Source organism: Diceros bicornis, chromosome 14, assembly GCF_020826845.1.
Source record: "Diceros bicornis minor isolate mBicDic1 chromosome 14, mDicBic1.mat.cur, whole genome shotgun sequence".
Lineage (NCBI taxonomy): Eukaryota > Metazoa > Chordata > Mammalia > Perissodactyla > Rhinocerotidae > Diceros > Diceros bicornis.
The window spans coordinates 29,640,299-29,658,542 of NC_080753.1; the positions used below are offsets into that span (position 1 = coordinate 29,640,299).

The 18,244-nt window shown below is 54.4% G+C and overlaps 1 protein-coding gene across 7 annotated transcripts in view; it reads right to left on the reverse strand.

The window, feature by feature from the left end:
- The window catches only part of ANKS1A (ankyrin repeat and sterile alpha motif domain containing 1A), a 183,655-nt gene that overhangs the window by 6,834 nt on the left and 158,577 nt on the right, over positions 1-18,244 (reverse strand). For 6 of the 7 annotated variants that reach the window (XM_058554556.1, XM_058554553.1, XM_058554558.1 and 3 more), the window contains 5 exons: positions 4,545-4,643; positions 3,485-3,637; positions 3,223-3,330; positions 1,729-1,893; positions 94-219 (listed from right to left, as the gene is read on the reverse strand). In XM_058554556.1, coding sequence (XP_058410539.1) covers positions 94-219; positions 1,729-1,893; positions 3,223-3,330; positions 3,485-3,637; positions 4,545-4,643 — 651 coding nt within the window. The remainder of the gene's footprint in view (positions 1-93; positions 220-1,728; positions 1,894-3,222; positions 3,331-3,484; positions 3,638-4,544; positions 4,644-18,244) is intronic. The other variant, XM_058554559.1, reaches the window with a different exon arrangement.

The window sequence follows — 18,244 nt, forward strand, 5'->3', positions numbered from 1 at the left end:
TGAGGAGTAAAGAACAGCATCGGAGCCCTGGGCCTGGCCAGGAAGGGCAGGAAGCAGGAGGCTGGCCAGGCTGGGAGGGCAGGGGTTACTCACATTGGCTTCATAACCGCAGGACTCGAAGATGAGTTTCTCCGGCTGGTGTTGCCAACTCTGCACAGGGGCATAGGGGGCAGCCAGGCTAGGGGGCCGAAGGGTCAGCTTGGCCTCGCGGTGCTCTTCCTGTAGAACATGTGGGTCACAGGTCTGCTCTCCTGCTCCAGAGGAGCTCACAGGCTCTCTGCCTGGGTCAGCACGTCCAAGGGCAAAGAAGGCAGTCACCTCAAAGAGTTCAAGGGCCGGGTGGGGAGGGCAGGAGGCAGACAAGCCATTCAAATGCACTGTGGTAGAGGTGAGGCCTATCTACGCCACAGAGAAGGCGGAGAAGCAGGGACCTAAGCCACCTGAGAGCAGGCTCAGTCGGGAAGGCTCTGTGGTGTCTGAGATGAGTCTTAACGGAGACGGGAAATGACTAAAACCAGAGGGGAAAACAACAGTCCATGGGGGGAAGCACAAAGCACGAAGGACGGGCAACAGGAGCCAAGTCCCTGCAAGTCTCACAACCCCAGTCAAGACCCCTGGACCTGATCCTGAGGTGGGGAGGGCAGTGATATAGTCACTAGGGTTGCATTTTCCAGTGATCCTTGAGGCTGGGGGGAGGGGGAGGAGGTAGGAGGAGGCCACTGCAGTCCAGGTGCGAGAGGACAGGGTCCTGAACTAGGCACTGGTAGAAAGATCGGGAGAAGGGAAAAGATTCAGGAAACATTTACGACTTCTATCCCCAGCAATGTGCAAAAGTCTCTCAATACAGAGCAACTAAAACTGCTGGACAACATGCTTTTTAAATCTTGTAAAATTCTTGGCTGTGCTTGTGGAAGGTGAGGGAGATCCCCAGAGGCCAGAAATGAGGAGTGTGAGTCCACAGAAAACACTGAGTGGAGCTAAAGTTCACCCTGAGGGCGACGAGGGACACCCGCCAACCTTGTGTCTAACAGGCCAAGATGGGGGACAAGAGACAAAGCCTAGTGTCTGTGCAAGGCAGGAGGGAGGACAGGCGAGCCTTGAATAAATCCAAGAGCACTGAGAGCAATATCCCAAGAGGGAGAGCTAGGAATGTGCGATAGCCAGGGCTGCAGGGTGGCCCCAGGGCCCAGCAGAGGCTGTGAGGGTGGGTGGCACAGCTGAACGTGTGAGTCTTGCGGCTGCGCCCACCACTGGGCTGCAGAAATAGGGCAGGAAGAATGGAGTCTGATCTGGGCTGCAGTTTTGCAGCAAGGTGTGGAGTTGAGGAGGGGGAGAGAAAGTGGTTCTGGGGAACAGGCGGGGTAAGGAAGAAAAGGCGCCAAGAAGGGGCCAAGAGTGGGAGAACTAGGGGTGATAGCCTGAGGGGCTGGGTATAGGAGGCTGTAGTCAAAGAGGAGATGGTGGATCTGAACTTCTAAGGAGGGAAGTCCAGGCCACGTGAGACACGGGGAGGCCCTCGCAGCGACAGCTGGAGCGAGTTCATGCAGTCACAGCACGCGAGGCTTGGGGGCTGGACCTGACACAGGCCGCTGTGGGGGAATGCCGGGAGGAGGCTGGCGTCCTCCTCCTGCTCCCGACGCTGGCACCAGGGCAATGCAGGGGTCTGGGGGCCCTGTCCTGCCCAGAGGAATGAGGGGACCCCTGTCCACAACCCCCCTCCTGCCCCACCTGGATTCTGAAGCGCTCTGCTCGGGAGGGTGCCACGGGGTCATGGAGACTGTCATGCCGCCTCCTGCCCGCGTCCCCAGGAGGCAGCAGCAGGTCAGCGGACCGGCCGGTGCAGGAGTCATTCTGGCTCAGGGGGGACGATGTCTGTGAGAGCAAGTCTTGGCACTGCAGCAGGGAGAAGTGCAGGTGAAACTCGGAACCCACCAGGCTGGTCCCTGGGTTGGAGGTGTCAGCCCAGCTGCCTGGGGCTGGTTAGGGCCCAGCACAGGTCTGAGAGTCAGTGAGACAGAACGGGCACGGAGCCGGGGGCCAACATCAAGGAGGCATCAGGCAGATGGCAGGCTGGGATAGAAGCCTGTGGGGCAACTGGCCACTGGGCCCAGTCTGCGGACAGTCAAAGCAACCAAATTCTTCCTGGAGACAAGAAGCCCTGACGACCTGGTCCTGCAGACAAGCACCCCCAGTTCACTAACATACCCCTTGGCCTGGCACTGGAAAAGGGACAGTTATACAGCTGGGAAGCACTTTCCACTTTATCAAACTTAAAATCATCTGTCACAATCCATCCTGGGTCTCTGGGGCACGTGACCAATCCAAAGCTCTTTCTCGAGAAAACACGTAGCCCTACAGTCGGCACCCAGAGGCCCCTCAGAGGATATGAATCAGTCTCCCCAGTTTTCATATTTGAATGTCGGCTGTGTGTTTGGTTCTCAGAACCAGTCTGGGCCTCAGCTTTCTCATGCATAAAAGGAGGATAAAATAGCACCCGCTTTCTGAGGCTGCTGTAAATGGGCTGAGACCTCGCTCAGAGCCCAGCGCCCACCAAGGGCTCGTCCCCGCCATCAGCAGCAGCTCAGCCTCGCGGGTCTGGGGAGACAGCTCATCCTGACCTCGGGCTCGCAGAGCCTAACTCGCTGTGTAGGCAGGGATGACTTGGCTCAAGCAATGAAGCACCTGTGAGGTTTCTAAAAGCACAGGCTCTCTTACCCACCCCGCGGCAGGAATCTGCCCTCAGAAGACGTGGGGAGGGCCCAGGTCCTGCGTGCATTCCAAGCTTTGCCTCAGGTTCACGTCAGACGGCCCGAAATGGGGGGTCCTGACCCCTCGCCCGCCCCTCGGTTCTGCCACCCCACACACAGCTGAATTCAACAGTCAGATACAGTACCCAGCCGGCTGGAGATTGGATGTTTGTCTTCCTATTTTTCCCAACATTGTAATTTCTGTTTATACTGGACCCTTTGTTACAGGCCATCTCAAGCCTCTCTGATGTAGATGGGAGACATGTAACTGATAAATAACCAGCCAAAACAACTCCCTGTGCTCCTCTCTCAGCCTGGGCCCAGGGGCAGACGTGGCCCTGATGACAGAGGGGAGGGATCGTTTCCTCCTCTACTATAGAGGCCATGCTGTCTCTGAAGAATTGCTAAAGAATTCTCTTTAACTCCTAACAATACAAAGAACACACACACCCCTTTCCAGCCCTCCCCAACTCACTCTCAGCTGGGAAAACCTCGGGGGCTTCTGGGGTGGCTCCTCGTAAGGCCTGTCTGCGAGGGAGGCGATGATGCGCTTTCGATGGCCAAGCAGGTGAACCTTTAGGACCTGGGCAGGGGAGGCGGGGGGGAGGTCAGGTGGTGACAAGACCTATAGCTCCCCTCTAACTCCCAGACCTCCCCTTCATGGGCCAGGCTGACGGCCCCTAGAAGCTCCTGCTTCAGGAGCAGCCAGGCCAGGGCTGAGTGGAGGCTGCACTCACGTTGACAAGCTCCAGTTCCCAGAGGTTCTTCACAGTGTCAATGGAGCTGTAGCCACTCGACAGGAAGGAATGGACATAGTCCTGCAGCCCCAGGGAGTCCAGCCAGGAGGGCACCGATAGGGGGCTGTTCCCATCATAGCCCAGAGCCTTCACCTGTAGGGTGAGGACGGGAGGCGGGGCTGACATCTCAGCACTCACAGAACAAGGACCCTGGGGACCCAGGCCCACAGACCACAGCAGAGACTGAGGCCGAGGTGGGTACGGGATAGCGCCCAAGGCCAAGGAGGGGCCCTGTGGGTCTGAGTCCTCAGCATCTCGAGTCCCTCCCCTCCCACAGCCCTTTCTATCACAGCTCTGCTCTCAGCTTCCCCATCTGTGAACCCCAGAGCACCCCAGGTCTGGGGAAGACGGCCCTATCAGGTAAGGCTAGATGGGAGGAGGGTTTGCGGAAGGCCCCCTGCTGTGCTCTGACAAGGTCATGGAGCTGGTGGGACAAGAAAACGGTGTGTGCCCGGGAGGCAGGCGTCAGCCTCCCAGCTTGTTTGTGCTTCCTGAGCTCTGGGCAAGTGGAAGGGACAAGGGGACAACAGAGTCAGTGCCAGCACAGCTGAGGAGGAGAGGCTTGGGCCCACTAGCCTCTGGCCCCCCAGGGAAAGACTGTGCCTCTCCTGCTGCCCTGAATGCCTTCCTGGGGGAGGGCCTGATGCCAGCGGTCAGCGCAGGCTGGCCTGGTCGCGAGTGAGTCAGGAGAGACTCCAAAGGGATTCCAGAGGATAGGCCATGCCTGTGGGCCAGGCTCCTGTGCCAGGCAGACGCCTGCAGGCCCTCCTGAGGCCAGATCAGGTCCTCATGGTCCCGACTACTCTGCTGACTCTCTGGGGCCTCAGGACGTGGTGAAGAAGTAAAGAGGGCTCTGTGCTGCCTGCTGGGGCTCCCGGGAAGAAGGGCAGACGCCCCACAGTGATCGGCACGCCCTAGAGCCACGCTCCTCCCCTGTGGGCCCAGGGGGTGTTATGGAGATGGCCTTGGCTCTGGAAGCTGCAGAGCTGTGGGTGGTCACCTTGGGCAGGGACCGCGCGGCCTGCAGCAGCTTCCGCCGGTGCTGCGGGTCACTGACGCCGATCTCCCGCAGGTCTTGCTCTTCCATCACGTTAGGCCCCTGAGAGCAGAAAGGAGAACATGAGGGCCCCTGAACTGACGGCTGGCGGCTACCTGACGGCATCAGGGCAGCCTTTCGTGGCCCCTCGTCAAATTCTTCTCCTTCTCCACAGGCACCAAGGGGGAGTGGAGACCAGGGACCCCCATGGAGGTGAGCCAGGCAGCAAGAGGCCTTGTGTAAGCAGGAGGCTGAGGTAAGCAGCAGACGCATCCACCCAGGCTGCCCACTCCAGCCTGAGCTGCTCCCAGGCAAGCTGGGCAGTGGTGGGGCTCCAACCTGGGCCAGGACAGACAGGGCCAAGAGGGGCACACGTGCCCAGGTCCGGCCACAAGCCCTAGCCCACCTCTGAGTGTGCGCAATTCCCTGGGGAGCAGGTTCCACAACCATCCAAGGTGGAGAACAGGTGGGCTAATCCCAACGTCCCTCAAAGATATGCCTTTATCATTCCAAGCCTGTAACAGCCAGCTCAGGACGGCAGCTGGTGGCAGGGGCAGGCACCCAAGGAACCAGCCTCATTCTTCTCCTTTGAGGAGAGGAGTCTCAAAAAGGCTGTCCTGCCCAGGCGAGGAGGGAGGGTCAGAGTTGAGCCCACGTGGGGCAGTTCTCCCCAACGTCCACTGAACCCGACAGGGCAGCTGAGGGTGGAGAAGCTGACGGAGCCCCCACTGCTCAGTGCTAAGCATGGCGGTGACAATGAGGAGGACGGCCGCTGTTCACTGCATGCTTACTTGCTGCGTGACGGACTGAGAGCTTTCACGTGGTCCATCCCATTTCACACTCACAACCTGTGCATTAGGTTGTTTTAATCCTCGTTTTACAGATGAGGAAACTGAGGCACACAGAAGTCAGAAACTCACCTGAGGTCACACATCTAGTGGTAGAGCTAAGATCTGAGGCAGTCGGACTGGACTCCCTGTTCCTAACCCCTATGATGTCTTTTATTACTCATAATAATGTCACAAGATACGTTTGTTCAGATTATGATACACAGACAATTCAAGGCCCTGTCCTTCAGCCACAGCGCTGCCCCAGCAGCAACTGCTACCGCTTTCCCAGATGTCCCTCCAGAGCCCAGCTGGGCACAAACACTCATCTGCACACTTCATTTTCACTCAAATGTAATTCTTGTACATGTTCTTCAACACTTTATTCTTACTACTTAATATATACAGGAGATTGTGCCACATCAGCACATGCAGACCTGCCTTTTTTTGGTGTGTGTGTGTGAGGAAGATGAGCCCTGAGCTAACATCTGTTGCCAATCCTCCTCTTTTTGCTGAGGAAGACTGGTCCTGAACTAACACCTGTGCCCATCTTCCTCTACTTTATATGGGACGCCACCAGCATGGCCTGACAAGCAGTGCATCAGTGCGCGCCTGGGATCCGAACCTGCGAACCCCGGGCCGCTGAAGTGGAGCATGCGAACTTAACCACTATGCCACAGGGCCGGCCCTGGATCTGCCTTTTTTTAAAGCTGCATAATCATGCACGTTATGGACATATGATAAATTATTTAACCAGTTCCCTGTTGAAAGACAATTGTTTCCAATTTCTGCTTTTACAAACAGTGCTGCATGAATACTCCTGTACATGCGTCACTTCTAGGATGGTTATCAGGAAGAGAGAGTGCTTAGTCAAAGGGTATGTGTATTTAGACCTGACAGATGTTTATACTCCCATCAATGGTATGAGCACTAGATTCCTTACACTGTCAGCAACATGGTGGAGAAATGGCTTATCACTGCACATTTCTTATCCCAAGATAATCCCACTCACAGGAGAGCTCAAGCATCCTCTCACATTTTATCTATCAAGCACTCACATAGGCCTGACTGCCTCTCTCCATGTTGCACATGCTTTATACTTGCTGACCCATTTAATAACAGGGACCACTGTTAACCCCCATTTTACAGCTCAGGAAGCTGAGGCCCAGAGAGCGTCAATAACTTGTGGGGTCACATGGTACCTAAGCAAGCAGCCAGGATTCACCCCAACACTCTTGTCCACACGGCTCTGGGGCCCCATACACAGGCAGCAGCCGCAGCCCCTTTTCCAGGAATTACCTGCTCATATCCTTTGCGTGTTTATCTGTGGAGTTATTGGTCTTTTCTGTGTTTGATTTCTAGGAGTTCTTTATAAAGTAAGGGAACTAACCTTTTATCTATGAAAAGAATTAGATGTTTGTTTTTCCAGTTTGTCATTTCTCTTGTGACTTTTATGTCAGCTTGGTTCATGCAGAAATTTATTTGTATGTACCTCAACACACCCAACTTTTCTTGCAGAGATTCTCTCAGTTGTGTCAGGCTTAGAAAGACCGCCCCTTGCCAAGATTTTTAAAACAATCCTTCCACATTTTCTTCCTGTAATTTTACAGTTTCATTTTTTACAATTAAATCTTTAATCAATTTGAATTTATCTTAATGTAAGGTTTAAGGTCAGGATCCACTTTATTTTTTTTCCAGGCAGCGAAGTGTCTATTTCTTGAGTAAACTGTGTTTTCCCCACCAACCTGAAATGACCTCTGATGTTCCTAAATTCCTGTGTTTCCAGGACTCTTTCTGGACTTTCTGTTCTACTGAAGTGGGTATTACTTATGCCCACTTTACAGATGGAAAGGTTAAGTAACCCGGGCCAGCTCATACAGACCATTACCTGGTGGCCCCACCTTTGTACCCAAGATGTAGTGACAGCTGGTGTGGTAGCCTCCCCAGAGCCTGTGCATAGTGACAAAAACTGCCCCACAGAGGACACTTCCCAAGCGTCAAGCTCAAGAGAGCTCTGAAGCCAGGCTGGAAGCTGCAGAAGGTCCCCTGGGCTCCGGGCACTACTCTAGGTCTGAGGCCAGCTCCTCCGTCACCCCGGGATCCAGGTCACCACACTTGAGTTCCTGCAGTTGCTCTGGGCCCAAATCTAGGGTGTGCTGAAGGGGAAAGGCAGAGAAAGGCCGCCACCTCCCAGGCTTTCTACCTGATGAGGACACCTAAGTGAGGACCTAAACTGACCGCACAGCGAACCTCAAACAAGGTGTCACCACAGTGATTTTCTGAACTCCTGCTGTAACCTTGACCATTCCTCATAAACCATCACAGGCTTTTAGGGCAACATCAATGCTGAAGTGAAAGCTGACAACCGATCCAACCGGAGACAGGGCCTTCATCAACCAGACCCCCAGTCAAGAGAACTCTGGGGCTGTAAGCTGCCTTGAGGAGAAAGTGGCAAAACGAAACAAAGGATGTGAGGAAACTCAAAGCAAACAGTTGTGGGAGCATGTCTTGGGCGCAGTGCAGGGTCCTGACTTCCTGCACTTGCCACATCTACCTGTTGTGGGATTGGTCTGTGTGGTGACTATAAGGTGCTCCAAATCCCCAAAGGTACAAACATTCTGGAAGTTATCACACCCTCGATACTACAGGAGAAAGGGACTGTGCCTTTTAGAAACCCCTTTACGAGGAGGGTTATAGGGGAAACGGGGACTTCCCCCCCGCCAAAGCCCCAGTAGATAGTTGTATGTCATAGCTGCACATCCTTCTAGTTGCTGGATGTGGGACGCGGCCTCAGCATGGCCAGAGAAGCGGTGCGCTGGTGCACGCCCGGGATCCGAACCTGGGCTGCCAGTAGCAGAACGCACGCACTTAACTGCTAAGCCACAGGGCCGGCCCGGGGACTTTCTACTTTACCTCCATCACATGAACAGTTACTCAGAGCTTACTAGATGCCAGGCCCTGGTCTGAGTTCTCAGTGACTTAATAATTAAGGAGCGAATAAAGTAGAACAGCTCATTGGCCTAAGCATTTCAGTTAATGGAGGTTTTCTAAGATTTTTTTAAAAGTTTCTAAATTAATGGAGATCTCTTCGATTTTAAAAAAGTTTCTTAGGGGCCGGCCTGGTGGCACAAGCGGTTAAGTGCGCGCACTCCACTGCGGCGGCCCAGGGTTCGCCGGTTCAGATCCTGGCCGCGCACACACGCGCCGCTTGTCAAGCCATGCTGTGGCGGCGTCCCACATAAAGTGGAGGAAGATGGGCATGGATGTTAGCCCAGGGCCAGTCTTCCTCAGCAAAAAGAGGAGGATTGGCAGATGTTAGCTCAGGGCTGATCTTCCTCACACACACACAGACACACACACACACACAAAGTTTCTTAGATTTTAAAAAAGTAAAGTCTGAAACACATAATTCATCGACACTTGGCCTGGTTGGGTTCAGTCCCTGAGAAAGAGGGGATGGAGGGCGGGAGGGCTCCCAGCAGCAGAGGTGGGAGGGCACATCACAGCACTTCCTCATCCCGGGGCTGTGTGGCGGCCCTTTGCTGTCCTGTCAGGCCTCGTGATCACCTGGCAGTTGTGCACTCCTGCTCCCAGCTTCACAGGTGAGGAAAACAGGTTTCATGGCCAGGGGTGGTGCCAGGATGCTGGCCTTCCTGGCCACGGCCTGCTTTCTAGACGTCAAGAGAAGAGAGCAGCGGTCCTCGGGGTCACTGAGCTTTGGGGCATAACAAGAGCTCCCTGGGCACCCTCTACTGGTCTTCCGGGGGAGGCAACATGTGAAGATGCGAGCAGACAGGGGCCCTGACCACGTCCCAATACTGTACTGGGCTTTACATGCACTACCAGAAAAAATTCCCCCAATAAACCTTTGAGCCAGGAACTGCCCACATTACACAAAGAAACCGAGGCTCAGAGAGTGCAATCGACCTACCCAAGGTCACAGAGCTCATGAGCGGCAAAAGGGCAATTAAATCGCCATCTGACAAACTCCAAAGTCACAATCCAGGCTTTCTACTCGGTTAGGTGGGATCTGTTGAAGACAAAGCAAAGTGTGGAAGGTGCAGGAGGCTGCAGCCTGAGAACGAGAGCAGGGACTGTCACAGGGCTGGGGGCCCCACCCTACTGAGTAGGAGAAGCCCATGCTGCCCGACATCCCACAGAACCTCAGCACTCAGTGTCTTGAACAATTGTCCCCCCCGCCATAGAACTTGCCTCCCCACTACCTTTTCTCCACCTCTGGGGGAGGGGGCCGTTCTTCCTTCTTTTTAACTGTACAGAATCCAAACTCAGCATTGAGAGGACCCCTAGAGATAGGTGAGGGGAGGGCTTGCCAAAGCCTCACAGTGAGGGAGAAACAGGGTCAAGACGTGGGCCCAGGCCCCTGGATACGCAGCTCAGGCACTGGGCCAAGGGCTCTCAGCGCCTAGGGGCCTGGAGCAGGCTGACAGGGAGAGGCCAGCCCAGCCTGTCGAGCTTGGCGCAGAACAGGGCGAATCTGCTCTGCGGAATGAACTGCACGATCATAACCATCGTTACTGAGTTTCCTTCCCTGATAAGGTACAGATGAGAAGCAGTGCCTATCACGGCGGCTGTAATTAGTGTTATTTTCCATCAGCCCAATCCATCTGAATGCTTTCTCCTTCCTACCAGTATCTGTCACTGGGCTCCACCAACGGGTGCAGAAGGTGGCAGTGGTTCATGGGTACCAAGCAGGGTCCCTGAGGCCCCAGATTCCTGGGCATCGCTCAGTGGATGTATGGACAGGGGGGAAGAGAGGGGTCTGCAGCCTGGGGCAGGTCTGAGCAGGGGGCACTCCAGGCCGGGCCAGCAGCCCACAGGAAGGGAAGGAGTGCAGATGGCAAGAACTGCCTCTGGGAGTCCTGGGAGGGTCTTGGCTAGAGGCAGAGGGGAGGGGCTGTTGCAGGACCCACAGTCCTTTCTTCCTAGCTCTCTCTGGCCCTCCAGGGCTCTGATTATCTGGAGTCTTCTCAACTACATGATTTTAGGAGAAGAAAAGGTCTTTGTGCATCTTGAAAGGCATCTCACTTGGTTTTGTGTGTGTGTGTGTGTGTGTGTGTGTGTGTGTGTGTGTGAAGAAAACTGGCCCTGAGCTAACATCTGCCAATCCTCCTCTTTTTGCTGAGGAAAGACTGGCCATGGGCTAACATCCATGTCCATCTTCCTCCACTTTATATGGGATGCCGCCACAGCATGGCTTGACAAGCAGTGCATTGGTGCGCACCCGGGATCCAAAATGGCGAACTCCGGGCCGCCGCAGCAGAACGCGTGCACTTAACTGCTTGCGCCACTGGGCCGGCCCCGGCATCTCACTTGTTAATGTTTTGCTTGAAATTTCTTAAACTGCTGGGCAGGTCTTCAATCAACAAACAGTGAACAAAGCCTAAGAAGGGAAACATTCAGGAGTGCTGGCACACTGGCGTAGGCCCCTTCAGCAAAGGGGAAGCAGGCAGAGTTACTTGCCGAGGGTCTCGAGGCTGTTATGGGCCAGACACTTTTGTCTGTCTCACTCACAGCCTTGCCTCTTGCACCTAGAGTAATGCCTGGCATGTTGTCCGGGCTCAATAAAAATCTGTTGAATGACCAAGGAAACTTATGGTTGGAGAGGACACCACTGACATAAAAAAAAAAAGAAAGAAGAGGCTGAATAGCCAAAGCCAACACTGCTGACTTCACAATTTTGGTCTTTTTGAGTCCTCTGTGAAGGACTGGTCTGGGGAGAGGGTGGGCGTGTGCTGGGGTGGGGAGGGGAGCCCCAGGGACCTGTGGGGCTTGAGGGTGGGGTGGGGGTGGAGTCCACAGGGGTTCACACGGAGGTGGTAAGATGGCAGAGAAGTGGGTCAAGGGCTCCCCAGCTGAGCAAACAGCACAGGCAGAGGCAGGCCTGCTGGGGAGCAATGGAAAGTTCCAGGGAGTGGAAGCATAGGCTGTGAGGTGGGGAGTGTGGAGAAGGAGGCTGCTGAAGGGCCTGGGCTGGGAAGCTGCGGCAGGGAGCTCTGCTTGGGGCAGAGGGAAGCTGTCCCACTTAGTCCTGAGGAAGCTGAGGTTCAGCAAAGGAGTGACTTGCCTGAGGTCACATAGCCCTGTCCCTGCCATATTAGGTTCAAAGAGCTGCCTTTTTCCTAGCCCAGATAAGAAGAACCAGAGCAAAGAGAGGTCAGTCATTTGAACTTCACCCTACAATCCAGGGCTTGTTTCCGGGCCCACAGGACTCAGCAGTCCCTTGGCAAAGGGTCCAAGTATGGGAAGGCAGGAGCTGGCCTATCGTCGGGTGAACTGGAGGGTGGGCTTGGGAAGCTGGCTCCAAACCTGAGGGTCAGTGATCTACAGGAGCCTCAACCCACGCCTGTCGTGCAAGTGTGGCACTCTGTCCACCTCCTCCTGCAGAGGCAGCATACCAGTAACGAAGGATGTTTGCCCCCAGCTAGCCCCACCACATGGAGGCAAGAGCTGTCTGAGCCTATCACTGAGACCCAAGGCTGAGGGATGTTTCAACCCCTCGAAGACAAGCCCTCAGCATGGAGGTGCTGGGTGGACCCCTGGCACCAGGTCTGGGTGCTCTTTTGCTGGAGACCTGATTCCTTGGCAGGCTGTGTGGGCAGCCAGGCTCTCCTGGGGCTGACTCAACCCGCCCCTCCTACCACCAGTTGGGAATCTAGGACCCAGCAGGCAGGCAATGTGATAAATCCCTGAAGCCTAACTCTCCAACAGGCTCAAATTCAGCCCTCAGCCCTCAGCCCTCAGCCCCTCAGCCCCTCAGCCCTCGCAAGAACAATCCAGAGAAGGAGGGCCAGGCCCACAGGCGGCCTGGGGGGAAGCTCAGACTCTGCAGACAGCAGGTAAGCAACAGAGCCCTGCCCCTCCTCACTTTCTGTTCCCTCTCCCAATGGTCCTTCCTGCTCTCCCTGGGCTGGCCCCTCACATCCCAGACTCCCCGGGTCTGGGGCCATGGTCTGGGCCCAGAAGATGGGTATGCTCACCCCTCTCCCTCCTGGCCCATCTTCAAGGATATGCATGTGGTTAGTACAACCCCCGTCTTGGAAGGCGGTCCTGGCTTAGACCAGGGTCCTGTTCTGTGTTCAGCGACCTGCACCCCAGATGACCATGCCCAGAACAGCTCCGTCGCTGTGGCCGGTAACATGTTCGGGGGACTGCAAAAAACTGCCTGTAATGGAGGAGGCCAAAACGCCCAGTGGCAGTTAAATTCTCGGGTGCCCATGGATGGAGTTTGTGTAGTTGTTGCAGGGATTCATAAAGACAGTTATGTTCTGGGGAAATGTCTGCATGCAATACATTAGTATGTGAAAAAGGCAGGCTCTGGAGACAACACACCTGGGCTCTCCCACTCCGGGCCCCACCAAAGGCCAAACATCAGCCCCCCCAGGATGTGACTTCCACTCAAACAAAGGCCTCTATATTCTGATGAAGGAGTGACTACTGGGCAGAGTAGCACTAGGCTGGACTCGCCTCTGAAGGAGGTTTATCATCTCCCAGAAATGGTTTCCAGACTTTCCACTCGCCTGCCCCTCCAATCTCATTTCCATCTTCAGTATGGCCTTTCTCTTCTCAGACAATCACTGGGTCATTTCTCCTGCCATCAGTCATTAAAAAAAGCAAAGGCTGAAACTTCCTCTGCCAGGGGAGCAAGGAGGAGGCAGAGCTATTGGCCTGGCCTGACTTCACCTCCAGGGAAAAGCCCGGCACTGGTGCTTCTCCCTCCACCTCCCAGCCCCCTCTCGGGTTAAGGAGTGGGGGCTGTGGAAGAGGGGCTCCAGACCAGGAGACACTGAACTGGGGGAAGCGGGTGTGTGGGGCTCCACCTGGATACACAAGAAAATGCAAATTAAGACCTTAAGAGCAGAGTTCTCAAATCAAGGGGGGAAGGTGAGGGAGTGAGGGCAGAGCCAGCCTGAGTGAGCGGGTGAGCTGACAGTGGCCACACCCATCTCGGTATTGATTTGTGGGGCCTGTCGGCTCTGGCTCGCAGCTCCCAGCTCTGGCTCCCAGCTCCCGGGAGAGGCGCTGCTAAAGCTCATTAACAAATAAACAGCTCAGTCCTCGAGAGGTGCACACAGCTCCACCCCTGGCGGGATGCAGGATGACGTCCTGGCCTCCTCCAGAATCTATGGGGGCTGAGGAGGTAACTCAGAGCTTCCCCAGGCCCCGGCTGGTTCCATGTGATATTTATGCTGTCTCTGCCTTCTGGAATGCTGTAGATGGCCACTGTACCCTGCCTCTCTCTTCCTCACATTAAAACAATTTTTTTTTCTGAGTAGTAAAGTCATACAAATTTATTGCAGAAAATTTTGAAAATAAAGCAAGCACAAAGAAAAATGTAAAAGCCACCCATAAGTCCAGCACCTCAGGGGGAAAAAAACTAGGATTACCATTCTGGTGTATGTATTCATTTTTCTAAATGGATTAATATTTTTTAAAAAGTAAGATTGGGGCCGGCCCCGTGGCTTAGCGGTTAAGTGCGCGCGCTCTGCTACTGGCAGCCCGGGTTCAGATCTGGGCGCGCACCGACGCACCGCTTCTCCGGCCATGCTGAGGCCGCGTCCCACATACAGCAACTAGAAGGATGTGCAACTATGACATACAACTATCTACTGGGGCTTTGGGGGGGGGGGGGAAAGGAGGAGGATTGGCAATAGATGTTAGCTCAGAGCTGGTCTTCCTCAGCAAAAAGAGGAGAATTAGCACGGATGTTAGCTCAGCGCTGATATTCCTCACAAAAAAATAAATGAATAAATAAAAACTGTTAAAAAAAAAAAAGTAAGATTGGGATCATTTCTAGCATTTTGGCATAGTTTTCTAAGCTTTTAAAAAATTTTAGCAAAATTGGGATTATAGTACACATATTGTTTTTTTAACCTGCTTTTTTCACATACTAATATATTGCATGCAGACATTTCCTGAGGACATAACTGTCTTTATGAATCCCTGCCATGACTGCACGCACTCCATCCATGGGCACCCCAGAATTTAACTGCCACTGGACGTTTTGGCCTTCTCCACTACAGGCAGTTTTTTGCAGTCCCCCGAACACGTTATTGGCCACAGTGACAGAGCTGTTCTGGGCATGGTCATCTGGGGTGCAGGTCGCTGAACACAGAACAGGACCCTGGTCTAAGCCAGGACCGCCTTCCAAGACCGAGGTTGTACTCACCACACACATATTCTCGCAGGTGGGCCAGGAGGGAGAGGGGTGAGCACACCGTCTTCTGGCTCCAGACCATAGCCCCAGATCCAAGGAGTCTGGGGCGTGAGGCGCCGGCCCAGGGAGAGCAGGAAAGACCACCGGCAGAGGGAACAGAAAGCAAGGAGGAGGGGGGAGGGCGCTGTTGCTCACCACTGTGGCCTAAAATTCTTAATGATGGAAAAGAGAAGCCAGCTCCCTGAAGCATGCATGCATTCACTCATCCAGGAGCTGAGGGCTCTCTGTGTGCCAGCTACCATTCAAGGCACCTGTAGCATAAAGAAATAAGAACCCATTCAAGTAAGAACTGGGTTCAAATCGTGATTCTGCTGTTCAAAGTTCTAACCAAGTCAGAACCTCATAAATGGGAATAAACCTCCCTGCCTCGCAGGGTTAAAGAACAAATTCCACAGTGCTGAGCACTGATCTGCTGGCAGGTGCTCAGTGACTATTCTTGTGTCCATCTGTCCACTACTGCCTGGCCAGCCGGCTGTGTCTCCCCTGGGACTCTGTCACAGAACTTCCCAAACCGACACCTTTCCCCCGCTCACACCTGGCCCTTTAAAAAAACTCTCAAACCAAACTACTGGTGGTGAACAGGATGCAGTCTATGTAGAAACTGAAATATAACAACATACACCTCAAATTTATACAATGTTACAAGCCAACATGACCTCAATAAAAGTAAATAAAAAACTCACTACCCTCAGCAACCAGAGCTCAGTCTTGACCCACACCCCCTGCTCTGCTAACGACTCCCCACCCCAGCCCAGACCTGTCCTCACCTGGAGAGACAGAACATGATGGTGACAGAGCAACTAGTTCCAGAGAAGATGAGGAAGAAGCACAAATATTGCCAGTTCCTAGTTCCTAAAGCTGAGGCCCTCTCCACATGTCAATTTCATGAGGCAGGCTCTCAAGGATGGGTGCAACAGCACAAGGGTTTGGGGGACTCTCTTCCCAGTTTCATGGAAGCAACACCCCTTATGGCCCTTGTCTCCCAAGCAGGTTCTTGGTGTCTCCATTCTCTCTGTACCAGGCACAGCAGCCTCTATCCATCTGCTGCCCATCACCCTCAAACATCTGCCTTTCTGAGGTCTCATCTGAGGTCAAGGTGCCATATTCACCCCCAAATCAGCAATGTGGGTTAGCTAGGCCCGAGTCAGTCTGGAGTCAAAGGGCTTGGTCCCAAGACCACCCAAAGAGGCTTCACCTCATGGGTCTGAGGACAAAGCCAATCCCTGCTCCCTGCGGAGAAAGGCTGCTGCCTGGCCTCAGCTGCGGAGAAAACGCCACCTACCACCTTACATTCTTACACATAGTCATGGTCAAGACAGCTGTTGTGTGTCACTGCAGATAACAATGTGGCCCTTCAGAGATTATGGCCCTATGAAGTAAGCAGTCAAATGAAATCCCATGGGACCAGGGATGAACAGGGAGGCAGAGCAACCTGCCCAAAAGTCGTACGGGGGACCTGGAGGAGAATCCACGTCTCCTGACACCTAGGGTCCAGTTCTCTTTCCAAGTAAGTAGAAGCTGGAGTTTTCTCCTGAGCTCTTCCCTATCCAGTTTACTTAACTGTGGCTTAGCAGGCTGCCCTCTGCCCTGGAGCTTCACTGAGAGTGGAAGGCAGAAACACCTGCCATCACTAACCTGCAGCTGCAGGTCCAGAAGGGCTTCGATGGGGTCCTAAGCCAGTGCCAAGAGCTTACTAGGGTCTGATTCCTTACCAGTTCCTTTTCCAGCCTTTTGTGGAATGGCCCCCAACACACAGCAGGTAGACGGAATGGTCTGCCTGACCCAGACTGGCACCTGGGAGTGATGCACTGGCCTATCCCCCCTGGCCCAAATGCCAGGCTTTGACCTTGGAGGGACACACTGAGCATGAGGCCTAGATACAGCACCGTCTTGGGAAAGGGAGGTGTGGGGACTAGAGTGGGAGGTGAGAGCACCACTCTGGGCCTAGGAGACCTGGCTTCCAATAGTGGAATCTGCTTGAGGAGAAACCTTGGGAAAATTACTTAATCTGAGAGTCCTGAATCTAGTGTCTATGGGCCCCAGGAGTCCACAATGGGCTTCAGGGATGCCCGGGAACCCCAGAATTACAACTCACCTCTGGTGTGTTAGGAGGTCTGTGCCTCTGACAGACACATGAGCCCCACTGCCCTGCCCTCTGGGCTGCACTTGCCACACAGGCACACTGGTGGGGGTTGACTAATGAACACAGTGACATTTTGAGATGCGCACACTGAGGTGTCAGCAATTGGAAGCTACATAAGAGGATCTGTTTGCCAGTCCAATTCCATCTTAGTGCAGTGAGTTAAATTAACAGACATGAAAATAGTTCTCAAATTTTCTTCTACTGTAAAGGGGACAGGAGAAGGCCAGAGCAGGACTGGAGGCAAATAGAGCTGGACTCCTGAACAATTCCCGCTGCTGCCACCCTGAACAACTCCACACTGTCAGGCAGAGAAAGAGAGAGGGAGAGCAGGAGACTGCATGTGCATGGAAGGGGCCCAAAGTGAGCCTGACTCTGTTCTCAAGGTAAAAGGATCCAGGGGCAGTGGGAGGCACCTGGTGCCGTGTAAACCCCAGGCCCCCCCAGGAGTTAGGTTCTTAAGTGACCACAGAGTCGTTAGTTCAGGAGGCAGGACCCACACTGCCTGAGTCTATTCCTTTCAAAGCCTCAGCTCCACCAACCCTCCAATGCCCCAGTTAAGGAAAATCTCCCTCTCAGGTCCTGCTTCACACTGGGGCACAGAAAATCCTGACAGAGCAGTCAGCTTCGAGAGTGCTACTCGGAGAGATGGGTGGGCCAGGGCTGGTGGAGAGGAAGTCAAGGCAGGAGGCATCCTGACAGCAGTCCTGGCCAGCAGCGACCCCCTGAAGCCTGGGAGGGAAGAAGACAAACGGAGGGACGTCGGAGGAGGGATGAGGAGGCAATGCGGGAAGCCAGGGTAGGAACCCAAGGGCACAGCGCCCCCTGCACACATGAAGCTGGCTTCCAGGACTGAAGAGTGAGAAGCTAATCTGGGGACAGGAACAGGAAGGGAAGCTCAGGGATCTGGGGACCTGGCTGGAAAGCTTCATGGACACCAATAAAGAAGGACCTCCTCCCTGAACTTATGCTTTGAGCTCTCTCAGGTCACTCCTCTCCACCTGTCATCTCTCTCCAACACATGGGAACAAGCTGGCACAGTCTCAGAAACAGACAGGCAAACAGTCGGAGCCTTCTGCACGTGGCAGAAGCCTGTGGAGAAATAAATGGATGGGAGGAGCAAGAGGCCTCCCCAACGGTGGCCGTGAGAGGCGACGGGCTTGCCAACTCAGTCTCTGCTTCTAGCCCGTCCTGAGCCTGCTGCCAGACTTATTTCCATTTTCCATTTGACCATCCACCCAGCATGACCACCCGCTGCATGCCCACTCTCAACAGCACCCTGCCATCTAAGGTGCACCTCGACTCCATGGGCTCTCTGCCTGGTGAGGGGCGCAACCAGAGGAGCCCCTCCCCACACACCCAGGGCTCAGAGACCTTGGGGCTCCTCCCACAGCGTGGCTTTCAAGGCCCCTTGCAGTCAGGCCCAGCCCACCTCTCCTGCCTCATCAGGGCCCTGCCCTGC